Here is a 14,722-nt window from a genome sequence, read left to right on the forward strand (position 1 = left end):
TTAAAGTGAGGAATAATGGAAGTTATTCATTATTCATTTTATTTACTAATAAGGATACAGTATGTACTAATAGCAAGGGGGCATGGTAATTGAACATATGCTTCAGTATAAAGATGTCTCAGGCTGAAATAGTGTTATGTAATCTGAAGGCAATGAAAAAATAATTTCTGGGTAATGTTTCTTCCTTTGAGGCTTCCATTAGACTTCATTTTCACTCTTGGCCATAAAGTCATCTAAGAACTGGGCATGGTTGCAATCTCTGGGCAAAAGAAGCTCAGGCAAGGCACTGTTAAGAAGAACTGCAAGTATTTTAGCAAAACTGTGTGGAAAAAGAAGATAAATAGCACCTGTCTACGTTAAACTCATTCTAAGCAGTGCTATTTGGTCCTACGTTTTCATTATTGCCAGATCTTACAAAACACAACAAACTTTAAAACAAAATGCTTAACATATTTTAACTTTGTTGGAAGAAGGTCTGATAGGCATGTTAGGTACTAAAAATGCAAATGCAAACTACAGTGTCAATCTGAATTGCCATGCTAGGCCAAGCTTATTTTATTACATACATTCTGCATTCTAAGTACTAATACGTTCATAATGTAAACATTAAGCATACAGAGTTAAAATTCAAGGCCACAATATTTTTGATTGTCCCTTTTTTGTGTCTTTGGTTGGCCGAGATCAACTCGTAGTGTATAAATGCATAAGTTATATAATAATTATATAAAAAGGAAAAAATAACATTGACTTGTATACTTCATTCTGACAAACGCACAGCGTTCGCGACTCAATAAAGAAAAACTGGCGCCCGCCTAGCAAAAATACTTAGACGATTTCTGATTTTGGCAGTCAAGGGTTGTCTCTTACCTTAACCAATAGAAAACAAACTCCCTTAATAATGATGAGGTTCTAACTGGTAATTTTTAAATATCAAACACAATTCCAGTTTCACTTTTTTTGTTTTTCAAGAGATGCATATTCTGATTTCTGAATTTTTCTGTTTTTCCTTTTTTCCACTTTTTTTATTACTATAAAATCAAGTCTGTTCCTCCTGTAATACTGGGAATGGTATAATACTGAGCAAAATGTTTCACAAGTCCAAACAAGTATTTCTTCATAGTCCCAACAATGCTAAGTTTTCAGTCTCTTCAGTCTCTACTAGTAAAGAAGTTCCTTTTCTCCCATTCTAACCACCTTCATCCTTCTCTTTTTCCTTTCTGCTTCATCTATCAGGTGCAGGCCTTTGATCTACAATCACGCACTTGCCCTTCAGCACATTCTCATTTCCAATGTTTGGCTCAGGGTTCTGATAATACTGTCAAGGAATCTTAAGAGTTTGGGTTGTCTTCACAGTTTGAGTAGCTGATAACTCTCCAATGAATGGAACACATTTGATTTTAACCAAAACAATGCCTTTTATATTCGAAATCAGCTTCCGTGCTAAACCAGTCTCTTTTGTTGATATGTTTCTATTTTTTAAATACAGGTAGGGTTTTTTTTTCCTTTTTTTCCCTCTTTTGTAATGATTGTTATATTGTATGTTAGGTCACTATAGACTTATCCTTATATTGCTGTAGTATAGTCCCAGTTTTGCATTAGCAAGATATCAAACTTTACACATAAGCTTATCAACTTTTTAAGACCACTAGCTTTCGTAGGTTTTCCTTACCATTTCATGCTTTTACCTACAATAGTCTATTGTTTTTTGGTCCACAGAGTCGACACCCATATACATTACATTTTAGTATCTTTATACTTCTGAAATATCTCCTTTAAATCCACACTACAAAGAGTCTTTTTGACATCTTTTTTTTAACTTGTTTTTTCCCAGCCAAACCTTCACTTGTCTCTTTAGGCACTTTAAAGTCGTGTACTCCAATAGAGTTCATTGCAATTCATTGGGGACTGTATCCCTCTGAGAAGTCTCTTTGTTTGCTTTTTCTGGCATTCTTTTTTTCCCCCCACTTAGTAGTAGGTGCCAAGATGAGAAGGCATGTGAGCAGCTGGCAGCCTGGTATTGGGGTAGATACCTCCAGTTGGTGAATTCCAGTATGGATTAGGGGCAGCGAAAAAGCTGGACGAGGTTACAGGCAAGGCAGGGGGATGGGGAGCTACAAAGTTCATCTTCTGAGGGTGTGTGTGATAGGAGCTCATGTAGGGGAGGTCTGATGGGTATTTGTACATGGATGATTCTGGAGGGTGAGGCTGGAGGGCCTGAGCAATTCCATGGAAGTCAAATTTGTAGGCGTAGCGCTTACCGTGGACTTTAGTCATAATATTTTTATCATAGTAATAGCGCAGCGCTCGGCTGAGTTTGTCATAGTTCATGTTAGGCTTGCTTTTCCGTTCCCCCCAGCGCCGAGCCACCTCGTCGGGGTCGGTCATCTTGAACTCCCCGTTGGTGCCCTCCCAGGTGATGCAATTGGAGTTGGAGCTGTCCGAGAGGAGCTCCAGCAGGAACTGCCATAGCTGTATCTGTCCGCTCCCTGCGGGGGAAAGGAAACAGAAATGTCGGGATTAGTGACCAACAATGTTAACACATCAGTTCTTCCAGGCTCTCACATAGGACCCTGCTAGGAAATGTTGCAATATTGCTTCCTGCTTCTTACTCTGACTAGTGCCTTTTCTCCTAGCCTCGTCTCATGAAATCCTGAAGGGCAGAGATAATGGTAATGTGTCATGTATTCCCCAATTTGAGTGGCAGAATGCCATTTCACGGAGATTTAATAGTTACCTAATGTCACTCATTGTAGACAATTGATGGGGAAATAATACAGTGCTCATTTAGGAAACTAATCTCTGAAGTTCAGGACAAACAGCTTTCACTTGCGTAACATTTTGCTTGTTCTCACAGCATTATGTTGCAACTAAATGTTCTCTGCTATGGAATAAATCTATACAAAATGGAGAAGTTTAGAGAAAGCTGGAGCTGTGCCAAACCATATCACCCTTTTGCAGCATTTGGGGAAATGTAGAACGGAAACTTATTAGCTTGCTGTTGCACTGCATACAAGTATAAGGCAAAACATTTGCAAGAACAGTGAAAAGGTCCATAAAATACATTCTTGTTATTGTTCTGTGTCAACCAAAAGTTTAAATGACTACTGAAGTTAAGACTGAAAATGCTGTTACTGGATTATTTTTTCTCCCCTCTCTGCCAATTTCATCTTAGAAAAAAAAAAACAATTAGGCTGCTGTCAACTTTGTAGAAGTGTTCTGCCCAGCATTACAGGAATAAAATTTGACCATTTTAGGCAATAGACAGTAGATCCAGAAGGGCCTTGCCACTGATACTCATGTAAAAAGCTTAGCATTTCTTAATAAAGCAGCACTGAAATGATGCAAAATACAGCTGAAGCAGCTTGCAAGGCAATCTGTTTCACAAGCACAATGTCAGCAGAATTTGCCAACCAGCTTGTATGTGCTAACTTCTAAGTACATCTCTGACAAGAAATTGGATTTTTTTAACAGATATGTGGGTATAATAAACAAGTCTTTCTTTAGAAAGCTTATAACGGTGAATTATAATATCAAGCTAGTGCAGCATCTGAAATCCATTAGCAGTTTATACTTCAGTGCAACTGAAACCTCTGCTTGTTTAAATTGTATTTATTCAAACTCTTCTTAATGAATTTCTTCTGTTCCATTAACATGCATTAAATAAACAAACAAACAAAAGAATCCACGGTATGAGCAAGGCATGCAAGTTTTAATACACGAAACATAACAAGAGGATTAGCCTTTGAAAAATCAATAAACAGTTCAGCACTGGACAAAACACAAATTTTTGAATAAGCAGTCCAACATATGTTCTAACATAAACACTTGCCTTCCAAATGTAATATATAGTCCTATGAAAATAAATGGTTGCTGTCAATTTCCTTTTAATGAGAGAGTAATTCTACCAATTTATAAACACACAAAACATGTTAAAGTACAGGAATGATGGCGTATAGAAATTCCATACCCAAATGTTCAACACAGATCCCAATCCAGATCATTTTAGTGTTTTTGACAATAATGAAGGCACAAGGCTACCAAATGGACACTTGAAAAAACTGTAAAAACCTGGGACTTGTGAGCAAATTAAAGTGTGCTAGGCTCTCACTTCCAATTACCATCAGTGGCACCTGGAAACCACTTCCATTAACTGTTCTCACTCTCAATATTTATTTAACTGCTTTGCTATGCAATGCAAAACTGTTTGAAAATTAAACTAATCTTGGACGGTGTTTGATGTCATTTGGGTTAAAGCAAAATGAAATGGAGTGGTATTTTGGCAATTCAAACCTGCAAAGGCCGTTAAGTTGTTGTTGTGAAACATTATTACTGGGGACTGGAGGGACCTATGGTATGTAACAAGGAACATCGTACCTTTCGGCAGTTAGGAGAATAGGAAGCGGCATGTACAATGTCAATCTATTACGATTTTGATTACAGTGGTGTACGGCCACAGTGTGTACTGCAGACTCAAAAGCAACACAGTGAAATCTGCACAGTTCACAATCACTGTTACTAACTGATCAGAAAGATTTCTTGTCTTCAGTTAAAATATGCTACAGACCACTGTCCAGAATGTGCCCAGTAGAGCAACTGTAATGGAGATGCCAGTTTATCAGCACTGTCTCGTTTCACTTGGAACTTTCACCTTCTTCTTAAAGTGGGAGAACATTTTTGAGATGTCTAACTCAAAGATTTCTTTGCAAATAGATTCTGTTTCTCTCTAACTACTTTTGCTAATTTTGGTTATTTATCTAAAAATGATTGTATTTGTCAGGTTCAGGACGGCATTGTATTGTGGGTTAACAGAGTCCGGGACATGTGAAAGAGGACCAGTAGCAGACCCATGGCTTTCTGCAGGCCAGATGGGGTGTGTTACAGCTCTTCAGAAAGCACCAGATGATTGTGTCTAGGCAACTTAAGTAAACTCTATCAATACAGTTACTGGAATCTAATGGGCTATTTGACTGACTGCATATAACTATCTACTTTAGGATGAGATATATCATGCTCTATCGAGAGCTATACTAACTGCATCTCCAATGCATACCATGGCAGCTAAGACATCTAGCTCATACGTAGACACCTGTGTATAGATAACTGAACTTACATGTCTTAATCTGGGAGCTCTGTCCCACTCTTGTGTAACTTAGAAACCAAATCCTGCAACACACTGGGTATCATCAGTCCCACTGGCTCATACTGAAGAGCGGTGAGAATGGTTGCATCACCTGCAGTGTCTGGCATTAAACCTGGAGCAGGGGTACTGTCAGAGAAGAAAAGTCTCCTAAATCAGCAAAAAACCCTGCTCACCTGGATTTGCAAGACGGCTGCTGGTTGGTCCAAGAATCTGATAAGGATCTACAAAATTTTGAAAGTAAGATTTAAAGCGATGTAACAATATCATCAAATATTTTAACATCATCAAATATTTTAAACATATCTAGCTGTTTTTGTCATTTTTGGACTAATAAATTAGCATTGTTTGAGAAAGACACCACGACGCTCTTCGCACAGCTGGTAGGTGCACACATGTTGATGCAAGCTGGGTCTGGCTGAGAGTCCTATGAGCTACAGCATCTGCTCTTTGAGCTCCCTGCCTAGCCTTGCCCTTGCAGCTGACTCAGAGATGAAGATGCAGGTATGGAGAAGGAAGAGCATCTGGCACAGCACCACTAATCCAACCCAAGGAAAGGGGATGAGTTTGGAAAGTCCCTGAAGCTTTTAACAGAAAAAGGCGTTGCTCATCTTCTACCCTTTCTTATCTAATTTCCTGGCAGGTAAGCCCCTCATTTATCAAGGGACTCTTTGAAATAGCAGCAGAGGGTGGCATAGGGAAGGGCTGCTGAACAAGGAAATGGCAGGAGCTGGAGTGGAGGCGAAATATTGTAAGCGGCAGTAGGGATTTTTTTTTTCCTTCTTTGTAATTGGAGTCCAGTAAGGGATTCCCTGTATTAACACCTTGCAACTAGGGTTTTCAGAAGAGTTTATTTCAGTTACACAAATCCCAGAGCATCTCAATGCTTTCCTCATGGGATTCCCTCTGGCAATGAACAATTTTTTAGCCTGAATTAAAATTCAACAGGAAAAAGAAAAGATTGTGACATAAGTATGGAAGCCAAAGCAACGGGACACAAGCATGGCCCAGAGCCCCTCACCGAACAACCCTGTCACTGGGCTGCCTCCTCTCCAGCTGCTCTCAAACAGCTGCCAGTTTTACAGCCAAGGAGATAATCAGGTTACATTCCTTATATATTTAAATAATCCATGCAACTCACACACAGCTACTAAATGATCCTAAGGACATACATAAATCACCAATATATTTATCGAAAGCCTCTCATGGTTGGGAGGCCAGATTAGATAAAATGAAGAAATGCTATTTGGGCAAACAGCAGTATAAAATTTCCCAAACAGTACACATATAAGTAGTTCAAGTTAATGAGATGTAACGTGCACCGTCTTATTTAGCTATAACAAAACCAAGAATAATGATTTGAAATCTATGTGAGAAGAACGAGCTCAGAATCTTCTGAGCTAAAAATCTCCTTCAAATCTCCTTCCTTTCCTATGCTTACCTTTTTTGCTGTTAGCAAAGTCATCGCTGTCTCAAAATCTCTGGAGTGCTTCCTAGCTACTTTTCCAAGACACAAGATAATTTCCTAATAATGGTTTAGGTCCTACCCCACGGATTAACTGCTGTGAAACCAGAAAATGCACTCATCTTTCAAAAACACTAGCCTTTAATCCAACAAACCTGTACTTTCTCCTCACAGTTTCCCAACACATTGGGAACCCTTCTAATTTTCCTCTTATACTTCAGGAGTCCAAGATATAAAATTCAAACAGGTGGGATGTAATCCATTGTCATCTCTTTGTTCATGCAAACGTTTCAACTACTAGTATTTCAACTACTGTGGAGTATACGATCCTTTGGCATACTTCTACTTTTGCAAATCTAAACTGTACATAAGTACTTTGTTTAATAGCATTATCACTCTGTGAGGTTGTCATTGCCATTAAAGATTACTAAAAGTAAATTCCAATGGCCACAGGAGCCTTGTTCTGGGATCCAGCTATACAGTCAACTCATATGCATGTCTGGGGATTTCTTGATCCCAATGGGAGATATCATACATGGTCTGAATCAGATCTTGCAACTCACTTCCAGTTAGTAGGTGACAGTTGTCTTTCTGATCATGTTCAATAAAGGCATAACTTAAAAAAAAAGACACCCACCTAATTGAGGACGCTGGTCTTCTGTTTTGGGCACTGTTGAGGATGATGGCTGAGCAGCTGAAAATGAAAAAAATCAATGCAGTTATTTTTCCAGTTTGGAAGTTGGTTACCAAAGCTGTTATAGACTACAGGCCTGGCACTCCTGATGCTCATCACTCAGTGATGGTCAGAATAGAACTTAGGTTTATAAGACTACATGGTCATGGATGTGATGAAGTTGTCTCTGATGAGAATGGGTCCAAGTTCATCCAACAACTACACCCAGCATTGCATGTACGCAGCTAACAGACCTTCCAGGCACAGGTAACAATCCTCCGAAACTGAGAGTCGAGGTAGCTTCTCTCAATTCAGTTCAGTCCACCTGGGTTGGACTGAATAGGCACTGGGCCCATAGGCTAGATCTAAGCAGACTCTTTACCTTTTGACTGAGGAGTGGGGTGGCTGTGACTTGTCCATGCTGATCTCCTGGCTTGCTCATAAGGCAAATCTGTGAAGAAAAAAATACATTGCTTCATGCATATATGGCATAAAGCATCACTGAAACTGGAAGGATACTCCTTGTCAAACCTGTTATCACAGTGTCTAAAAATAATAGTGCCATAGTGCCCTGACTGACCTATTCCCCTTTAGCTTACTCTGTGTATCCCCTCCTGCTCTCTCAACCATGTCCTCAGGTGTCATTTACTGTCACCTCAATCTAAACTAAAGAGAGGACCCTATCTAAATCTGTACACCTCATTAGGTGCCCTGTCTTGCTCTTTGGAGGTGCCTACTCTTGTTGGATGTCTGAAGTAGACTGAAGTAGCTGGCAGAAATACTCCAGAGTTATCTATCATTTCCAAGTGCTAATGGAACAAAAGCATTGCACATTGTGGATAATTTATGCTACTGCTTCCAGGGAAAGTCTCCCTGGAGGTAAGAGCGCAGATTAAGCATAAACCATATAATATTTCCTCCCAATTTCAGTAAGTAATAATATTTTAAGAAGATAAGAATTTAGTTCATTTATTATGCCATTCTTTTCTAGATTGTTGGTGCATCCCTTGACATTAATCAAAGCATATAGGTTGTGTTTAAGAGTTCATTTTTATGTTACCAGCTCGTAGGCAGATCTATATGAGACAACACAGTCTTTTTACTGTCTGTTGGATATTTCACTAAATCAGTATTGTAAATTCTTTGCGCTCACACCAGCTCTCACTGCCTGCATGTACCTCTGTTATAGTCTTTCTTTGACATTATTCTTCACATCTGCACACGCTGTATTCCTCAGATGTACCCTCTGCTCTAATTCTCATCCTGCGGAATCCAATTCTTTTTAGATAATTGGTTGCTGCATTTGACCATTCCCACTTGTTTCTTTTCTACTAGTCCTTTCAAATTATTCTTCTTCCTTCACCTTCATCCCTCACCAGAGTAGACTACTTACAGATCTCTAGAAACATAAACACCTCAGCAGTGAACATGCTTCAGTGTTCAACTATGGTAAGAAAATTTTGTATTCTCTAAGCCTGCTTTTCCCCTAGACTTTTTAATTCCTATCTTTCTCCCCAAAAGTGGATAGTTTTTTCCTGCTCCATTTATTTAATTGATTCTTTCTGTTTTTGGGGACAAGTGCCTTAATCTTATGTATCTAAAATTTCATTTGCCTTTGTTTTTCATTTACTCATTCTCTCTATTTCAGGTAAATGTTTTAGCATATAAAAATGTAGAAAATAAAGAATAAAGATTGCTTTGTAAAGACTATGAAGCAAATTCAAAAGTTTGGTTTACCTGTTGAAATCTTTTGCAGTTGCTTGTGCTTTTCTGTGACTAGTTTTAACACATTAGCTACTATTGCTGCCAAGATAGACTTATCAAGCCTGCCCTGTGATCTCAGGAAGACAGCAGTATACACCTGGTGGAATTAAATCAGTGCAGGCACTTGTCAATGACACTTTCTTGACAGTGTTTGTGCTTTACTTTAGAAATGGTGTTTGGAAATTAAATAAGGGACAAGTACAGAACCAGTCACAGACTGGATGTGTGCATGACATGTATCTCTGCCCATTTTCAGACATTATAAGTAGGAGTATGGAATGGAAACAAATTGTAATGTGAAATTCACAACTAAATTGCCTTTAATTTATTTAGTCTGTTTGGCTTGAAGAGCAAACTGGCACTACCACCGCTGTCATCTACTGGATTTTACACTTCAAAAACTTTTCTTTTGCTGAGATACGCATTTTATCTTAGTATCACATTTAAATAACTGGTGTCCTTTTCATCCCTGATTTTTTTCCAGAGCCTTCTCTTTCAGAAACTTGGAGAAAATAACATGAATGGCACTAATGCTCATTTCTGAGCAGAATATTTGCATGCAGTAATTTATTGGGTGAATCGTTGTGACATGCAGATGTCCTGACCAGGCTGAGATCAACATATGCCATTAATTCACGCAGTTAGAGACTCACTGGCCCCAGTTCTGAAGACTTTGTCATCTAGCAAGAAAATCCAGAAGGACTTTGGCCACATTTCCAGAGGTGTCCAAGTTCTGTCTATACAGGGGGGCAGGATTCAGTCATGGGGTGGATTGCAAGACAGCTCTTCTCTCAACCCTGAGTTTCAGACAGCCTCATGCCTTTCTAAACCAGCCTAGGTGCTGCAGTACCCTGAAGCCTTCTGGAAGGCCAGCACACCTCCTGTCCATCCCTGCCTTGCCTGTCCAGATCTCTGCCCTCATGGTGGGCAAGGCAAATAGGAAGCATTGGTGATATTAGGAATATATTTTCTTGTTTCCAGTCCTTCAATTTTCTACCTAGAAAGGCTACAAAGAGGGACAAATAGGGAAAAGGAATCACTTAGTAGATATGCGCTTAGCAGATACCGTGCTATGCAGCTTTTGTCTTTACTCTTCTCCTCTCCACCTCTCTCCTCTCCTTTCCTCTCCTTTCCTTACCACCCCACTCCACTCCACTCCACCTTTTTCTTATTATGGATCTGTAAATTACTACAGATCTACATACTGAGAAGGCTGCAGGCTGCTGTAGGCTTGTACTTGGTGGCTCTTGCAGCCCTAAAAATCCATCTGGTACGAATTTAGTACTGTGAGAAAACTATTTTGTGTGTTAACTCAACATATCATAAGATGTTTTCTGACTACGCCCTCTCCATTACAAGGAAAATCCAGTTATCAGCCTTGCTTGAAATAGCACAAAATTCCAACTTCATTCTCATTTCAGGATTGTGTCTGGATAAACACGCTGCTCTCCTAGATAAGCAGATCTGTTCTTATTCATGAGATAATAGTACAACATGTCCTTATCTTGGACAGATCTTTGATGGGAATACTCCTGTTTGATGAGACATGTAGACAAACCCATATTAGGTCTTCCTGAGCTCCTGATAACTTCATTGTATTACTTTCAGCCTGCAAAAACCTCATGTTCTGTTGTAAAGGTGACTGAAGAAATACGCTTTTGTCATTCCAATTCTTTAAGAGCCTCACTCATTTCCTATTTTCTATTGTAGTGCCTTAACAATGGCAATACTTAATTACTTTCTCTGAAATTGCATCCCAGGATTTGGCTAATAGCCCTTTAACATTACTTATCCCCCTACACACACACATTTTTGACCTTTTTCATGTCATCAAGTGATTGTCTCCAGGGTCTGCTATTGCTCTTAGATGAATGGAGCTTTGTTATGGAAAAACTTCTTTACAGTCTAGTTGAAATTTGACATTTGATTGAAAGGAAGGCCAAGGAATAATCCAGCAAAATAGTTCATTGACAAAAAAAACCTAAGTTTTGCAAAAATATTTTCTTTTCTGAATGAAAATGCTGACCTTACAGATATTTGACAACTTTCTATTCTAAAAGAGAAAAAAAAAGTTTTAGAAGTCAGATGATGGTTTATCACAGAAAATGTTTAATTAGGATAATTAGGGTACACCAATCTACACAGAATAAGGACACCCTATATCCAAACTACTACTCCCATATGTTATTGTTGCAATATAGGAAGACGCTTTTAATGCTGACATGAAGAATTTTGTTTTGTAAATGTTGAGATTTTTGATTTTAGTAAGAAATGCTGAAATGAAACAGTTCACCATGTCTGATATGGCATTTTTTTAGAACACTTCACTCTGAGAAAACCAGTATTTTATTTTTCCATCACAAGTCAAATACCAAGATAATGGAATTTCTCATGAGATAAAAAAATCCAAGTTTTGTTCAACTCTACTGGAAACTTACCTCTGAAACAGTATTCTGTTACAACAGACTCATTTTGGTTTTGCCTGAAATACCCTCAGCTGAGATGATAATCTCCTATAGGAGACTCAGGTCCTCTGGCCTTATGTTACATGTTTATTTAAGTTAGAAACTAGTGAAACCTTTGGGCATCCAGTTTTATGTTGCCTAGCTTGTGATTATTATTACAACTGTGCTTAATTTTCTTATCCATATTCCTGACAAGATTTCTTCAAGTCATTCAAAGCTCCTGGGTTCCACACTAACCTGTGACCACGAATGCCAGTCTCCTTATATGTTTCATGAAGAGATCTTTTAAATTTTTTTAAGTATCCTTTTGTCTAATACTGAGAAAGAGACTAAGCAAGTACTCTGTGCCGCTCTTTATTTTGATAATTGTATCAAGTTTCTTCATCCCCAGACCCTCTCTGAGATGAACAATTTCAATCTTTTGTATCTCTCAACATGCTTGAAAGATTTTTCATATTCCCACAGCTAGCTCCAAGCTCCATCTAATTCTGCACACAGCCTTTCTGAAAAGGGATGATTCACACAGCCTTCCACACAAGGCTGCACTGCTGATTTAGTTAGTGGCACAACCAGATTTCTGATATCACCTGCTACTGTGTTCCTCACGTATCTTCATTTATTTACTTTTTTCATTTCAGACAGCTACTGAGCAGTGGCTTTCATTGTGTTATAAATAAAGATACCTATGTTTATTCTATTTTTTCATGAATTGAGTTAATTTGAGATCATTAAGATATGCAAATAACTTGTGCCTTATTTTGCAATTATCAACTTGTATTTTCAGCTGTTAACATATTGCTGATTCATTTATCTTGGATAAGCCCTCTGGACTCCTTTATAGAAATCCTTGGTTTTGAGTAGTGTCAAAATCTTATGTCATTTCTGAGTTTTATACCAAATTACACTGAGTGCTTTTTGGTACTCATTCAGAATTATAGATCACAGTACAGAATGCAAAAGCATCCATGAGTAAAGCTGTTCATTTCTTAGTCTTGGTATCAGGTTAGTTAGCTAGTTCTTGATCTGTTAAATTATTTTGTTTCTTATGACATGCTAATTTAACTTCTATTGTAAATTGCTGTGGAGCACCTTAGAAAATACATTGTGAAAGTCAAGTGTATAAATTGGATCAATTGTTTCTTGTATATTTACTACTGCCTTGTTATAGACAAATGATTCTAGTAGAAGAGAAAATGTTATAATTATTTTCCTTGAAACTAAACAGGATAGGTTTGACCATATCATGATCTGGTGTTTCTCTAACTATCTTTTAAATTATCAATTAACAAATCTACAGATACGTGTGTATGTATATATATATATATAAACACATGTATATATACATAAAATAGTTAATTGTATCTACTCTCCTGAATTATACCCTATACACTAATAAAACACAGATAAATATTTATTATCTCATAAAGCTCTTTTTTTTTTTCAGTGAGCGAAATGATGTTTTCACAAGAGCTCTGTCAAGTCAGCTGTATGTCTCTTCAGGACACATGGATGTATGCTTCTCTGCCTCAGTAATGGATTCCTTTCAAATTTAGTAGTTTGCTCCAATATCTCTTGATGTCTCACAGTACCTTGTACTTATTACTGGAAAAGTAAATGTCCAGATCAGGAATTTTTCAGACATCCTCAGTGGTAAAGGGTGATGTAAAGAAAAATTTTAGCTTTGTAGCACTGTCACCATCTTCCTTTAGCCTTTAACAAACCAGCTCACCAATACTTTCAGGGGCTTCATGTTTCTGAGCAATCAGAATTCTCTTATGACTTGTTTTTTACTTATTTAGTCTCCTGTCTTTTATAATTAGATGTTGTGAGTTTTGTTTGCCTCATATAAAAAGTAAATAGCAGAAGAAATAAGTATCCTGATATTGTAGAGTACATTTCTCAATAGATTTCAAATAGCATTATAAAGGCAGGCTGTGTTCTGGCCTTATTTTATAGATGGGGAACTGAAACACCTTGAAAAGTGACTGCACTGGGATTATGCAGCAGACCAGTGAACAGAGCTCAGGTTTTCTCATTCTCTGACTGTTACTTTTAATACTGGATAGCACTGCTTCAAATACAGAGATAAGCAGAACATAGACTTAATAAATTGTTCTATTTCATCACTTCACTCTACAAAATTATATATATTATATATATAAAAAAATGTGTGTGTGGATTCAAAATGCATGCAGCCTACTGTTTATAAAGAGACAACTCAGAGAGAAAAAGAAAGAGATGCTTCAAGAGATGGAATGAGTAAGATCACAACATATGAAAGGTGATCACCATTCATACCTGGCCTGGTTGTAATTCTTTGTGTTGCTTCTGGATAAACCGACGTATTTGGAAAAATAAAAGTGGCACCTCCTGCAGAGAAAGAAGGAGACATAATACCTAAAGATTCATTTTCATAGTCCCTGAGTCCACAGATGACCATATTTTCCCTCTTGTAATGTATCTGAATGAAGCCTATGTATAAATATTCTGTATCTTAGAAACATTATATATATATATATATGCATATATATAAAAATGAATTCCAATAGATCTCGTACCTGTGTAAATCCATTAAAACTACTAGATAAATGTCTGTGCAAAATCAGGGTTCAGAGAGGAGAGAAACAAGTTCAGATTTTCAAGGTTAGGAAACCTGTTCCACCCTCCCCACACACCCACTGCCTCCACCTTGGCAGGTGGTTTCATGTCTTCTGAAACAAAAATTCTTTGCCTTCTCTTCATTAGCTTATGTTCTTCCCAAACAGGTAGTATTTTTAACAGAAATTGTAAGGCCTAGGCCAAGTTGGTGCCTATTGGTGTGTGTGAGAATCTTCTCGCAGACTTTTGGCTTTGGATCGGACCCCCCTGAAATCTCATTCTCTTGAAAGTGTGAAAAACTTTAAAATGTTGAGCTTGACATAGAAAATGGTATCTCAGGGATTGAAATCGCTCGAAGTGCATTAACAGACTTCTAATGACCATCTCTAGGAACATGAAAAGGGTCATAAGGAATTAGTTGTGCAATTATTTCTGACTTCAACATTCCTAACCCTTTGGGGGCTCCTTGAAAACCCCACTCCAAAGTTTTTATGACAACAGAACAACTAATGTTTCTTATGCTGAAAATCAGTATGATATTATCCACATTCTCAATAACAGAAATGCAGATGATCTCATTTTAGAGAAATTTCAAAATATCATTGTCAGTGCACACATAT

General features: G+C 37.8%; 1 protein-coding gene across 5 annotated transcripts in view; it reads right to left on the bottom strand.

Moving 5' to 3' along the window:
- Positions 1-519: 519 nt before the first annotated feature.
- Positions 520-14,722, bottom strand: part of ERG (ETS transcription factor ERG) — a 144,148-nt gene continuing 129,945 nt past the window's right edge. For 4 of the 5 annotated variants that reach the window (XM_062598969.1, XM_062598932.1, XM_062598941.1 and 1 more), the window contains 5 exons: positions 13,803-13,874; positions 7,658-7,726; positions 7,240-7,296; positions 5,314-5,361; positions 520-2,486 (listed from right to left, as the gene is read on the bottom strand). In XM_062598969.1, the coding sequence (XP_062454953.1) occupies positions 1,966-2,486; positions 5,314-5,361; positions 7,240-7,296; positions 7,658-7,726; positions 13,803-13,874 (767 nt within the window). In that variant the 3' untranslated portion in view covers positions 520-1,965. The remainder of the gene's footprint in view (positions 2,487-5,313; positions 5,362-7,239; positions 7,297-7,657; positions 7,727-13,802; positions 13,875-14,722) is intronic. The other variant, XM_062598960.1, reaches the window with a different exon arrangement.

This window comes from Rhea pennata, chromosome 1, assembly GCF_028389875.1.
Source record: "Rhea pennata isolate bPtePen1 chromosome 1, bPtePen1.pri, whole genome shotgun sequence".
NCBI classification, from domain to species: domain Eukaryota; kingdom Metazoa; phylum Chordata; class Aves; order Rheiformes; family Rheidae; genus Rhea; species Rhea pennata.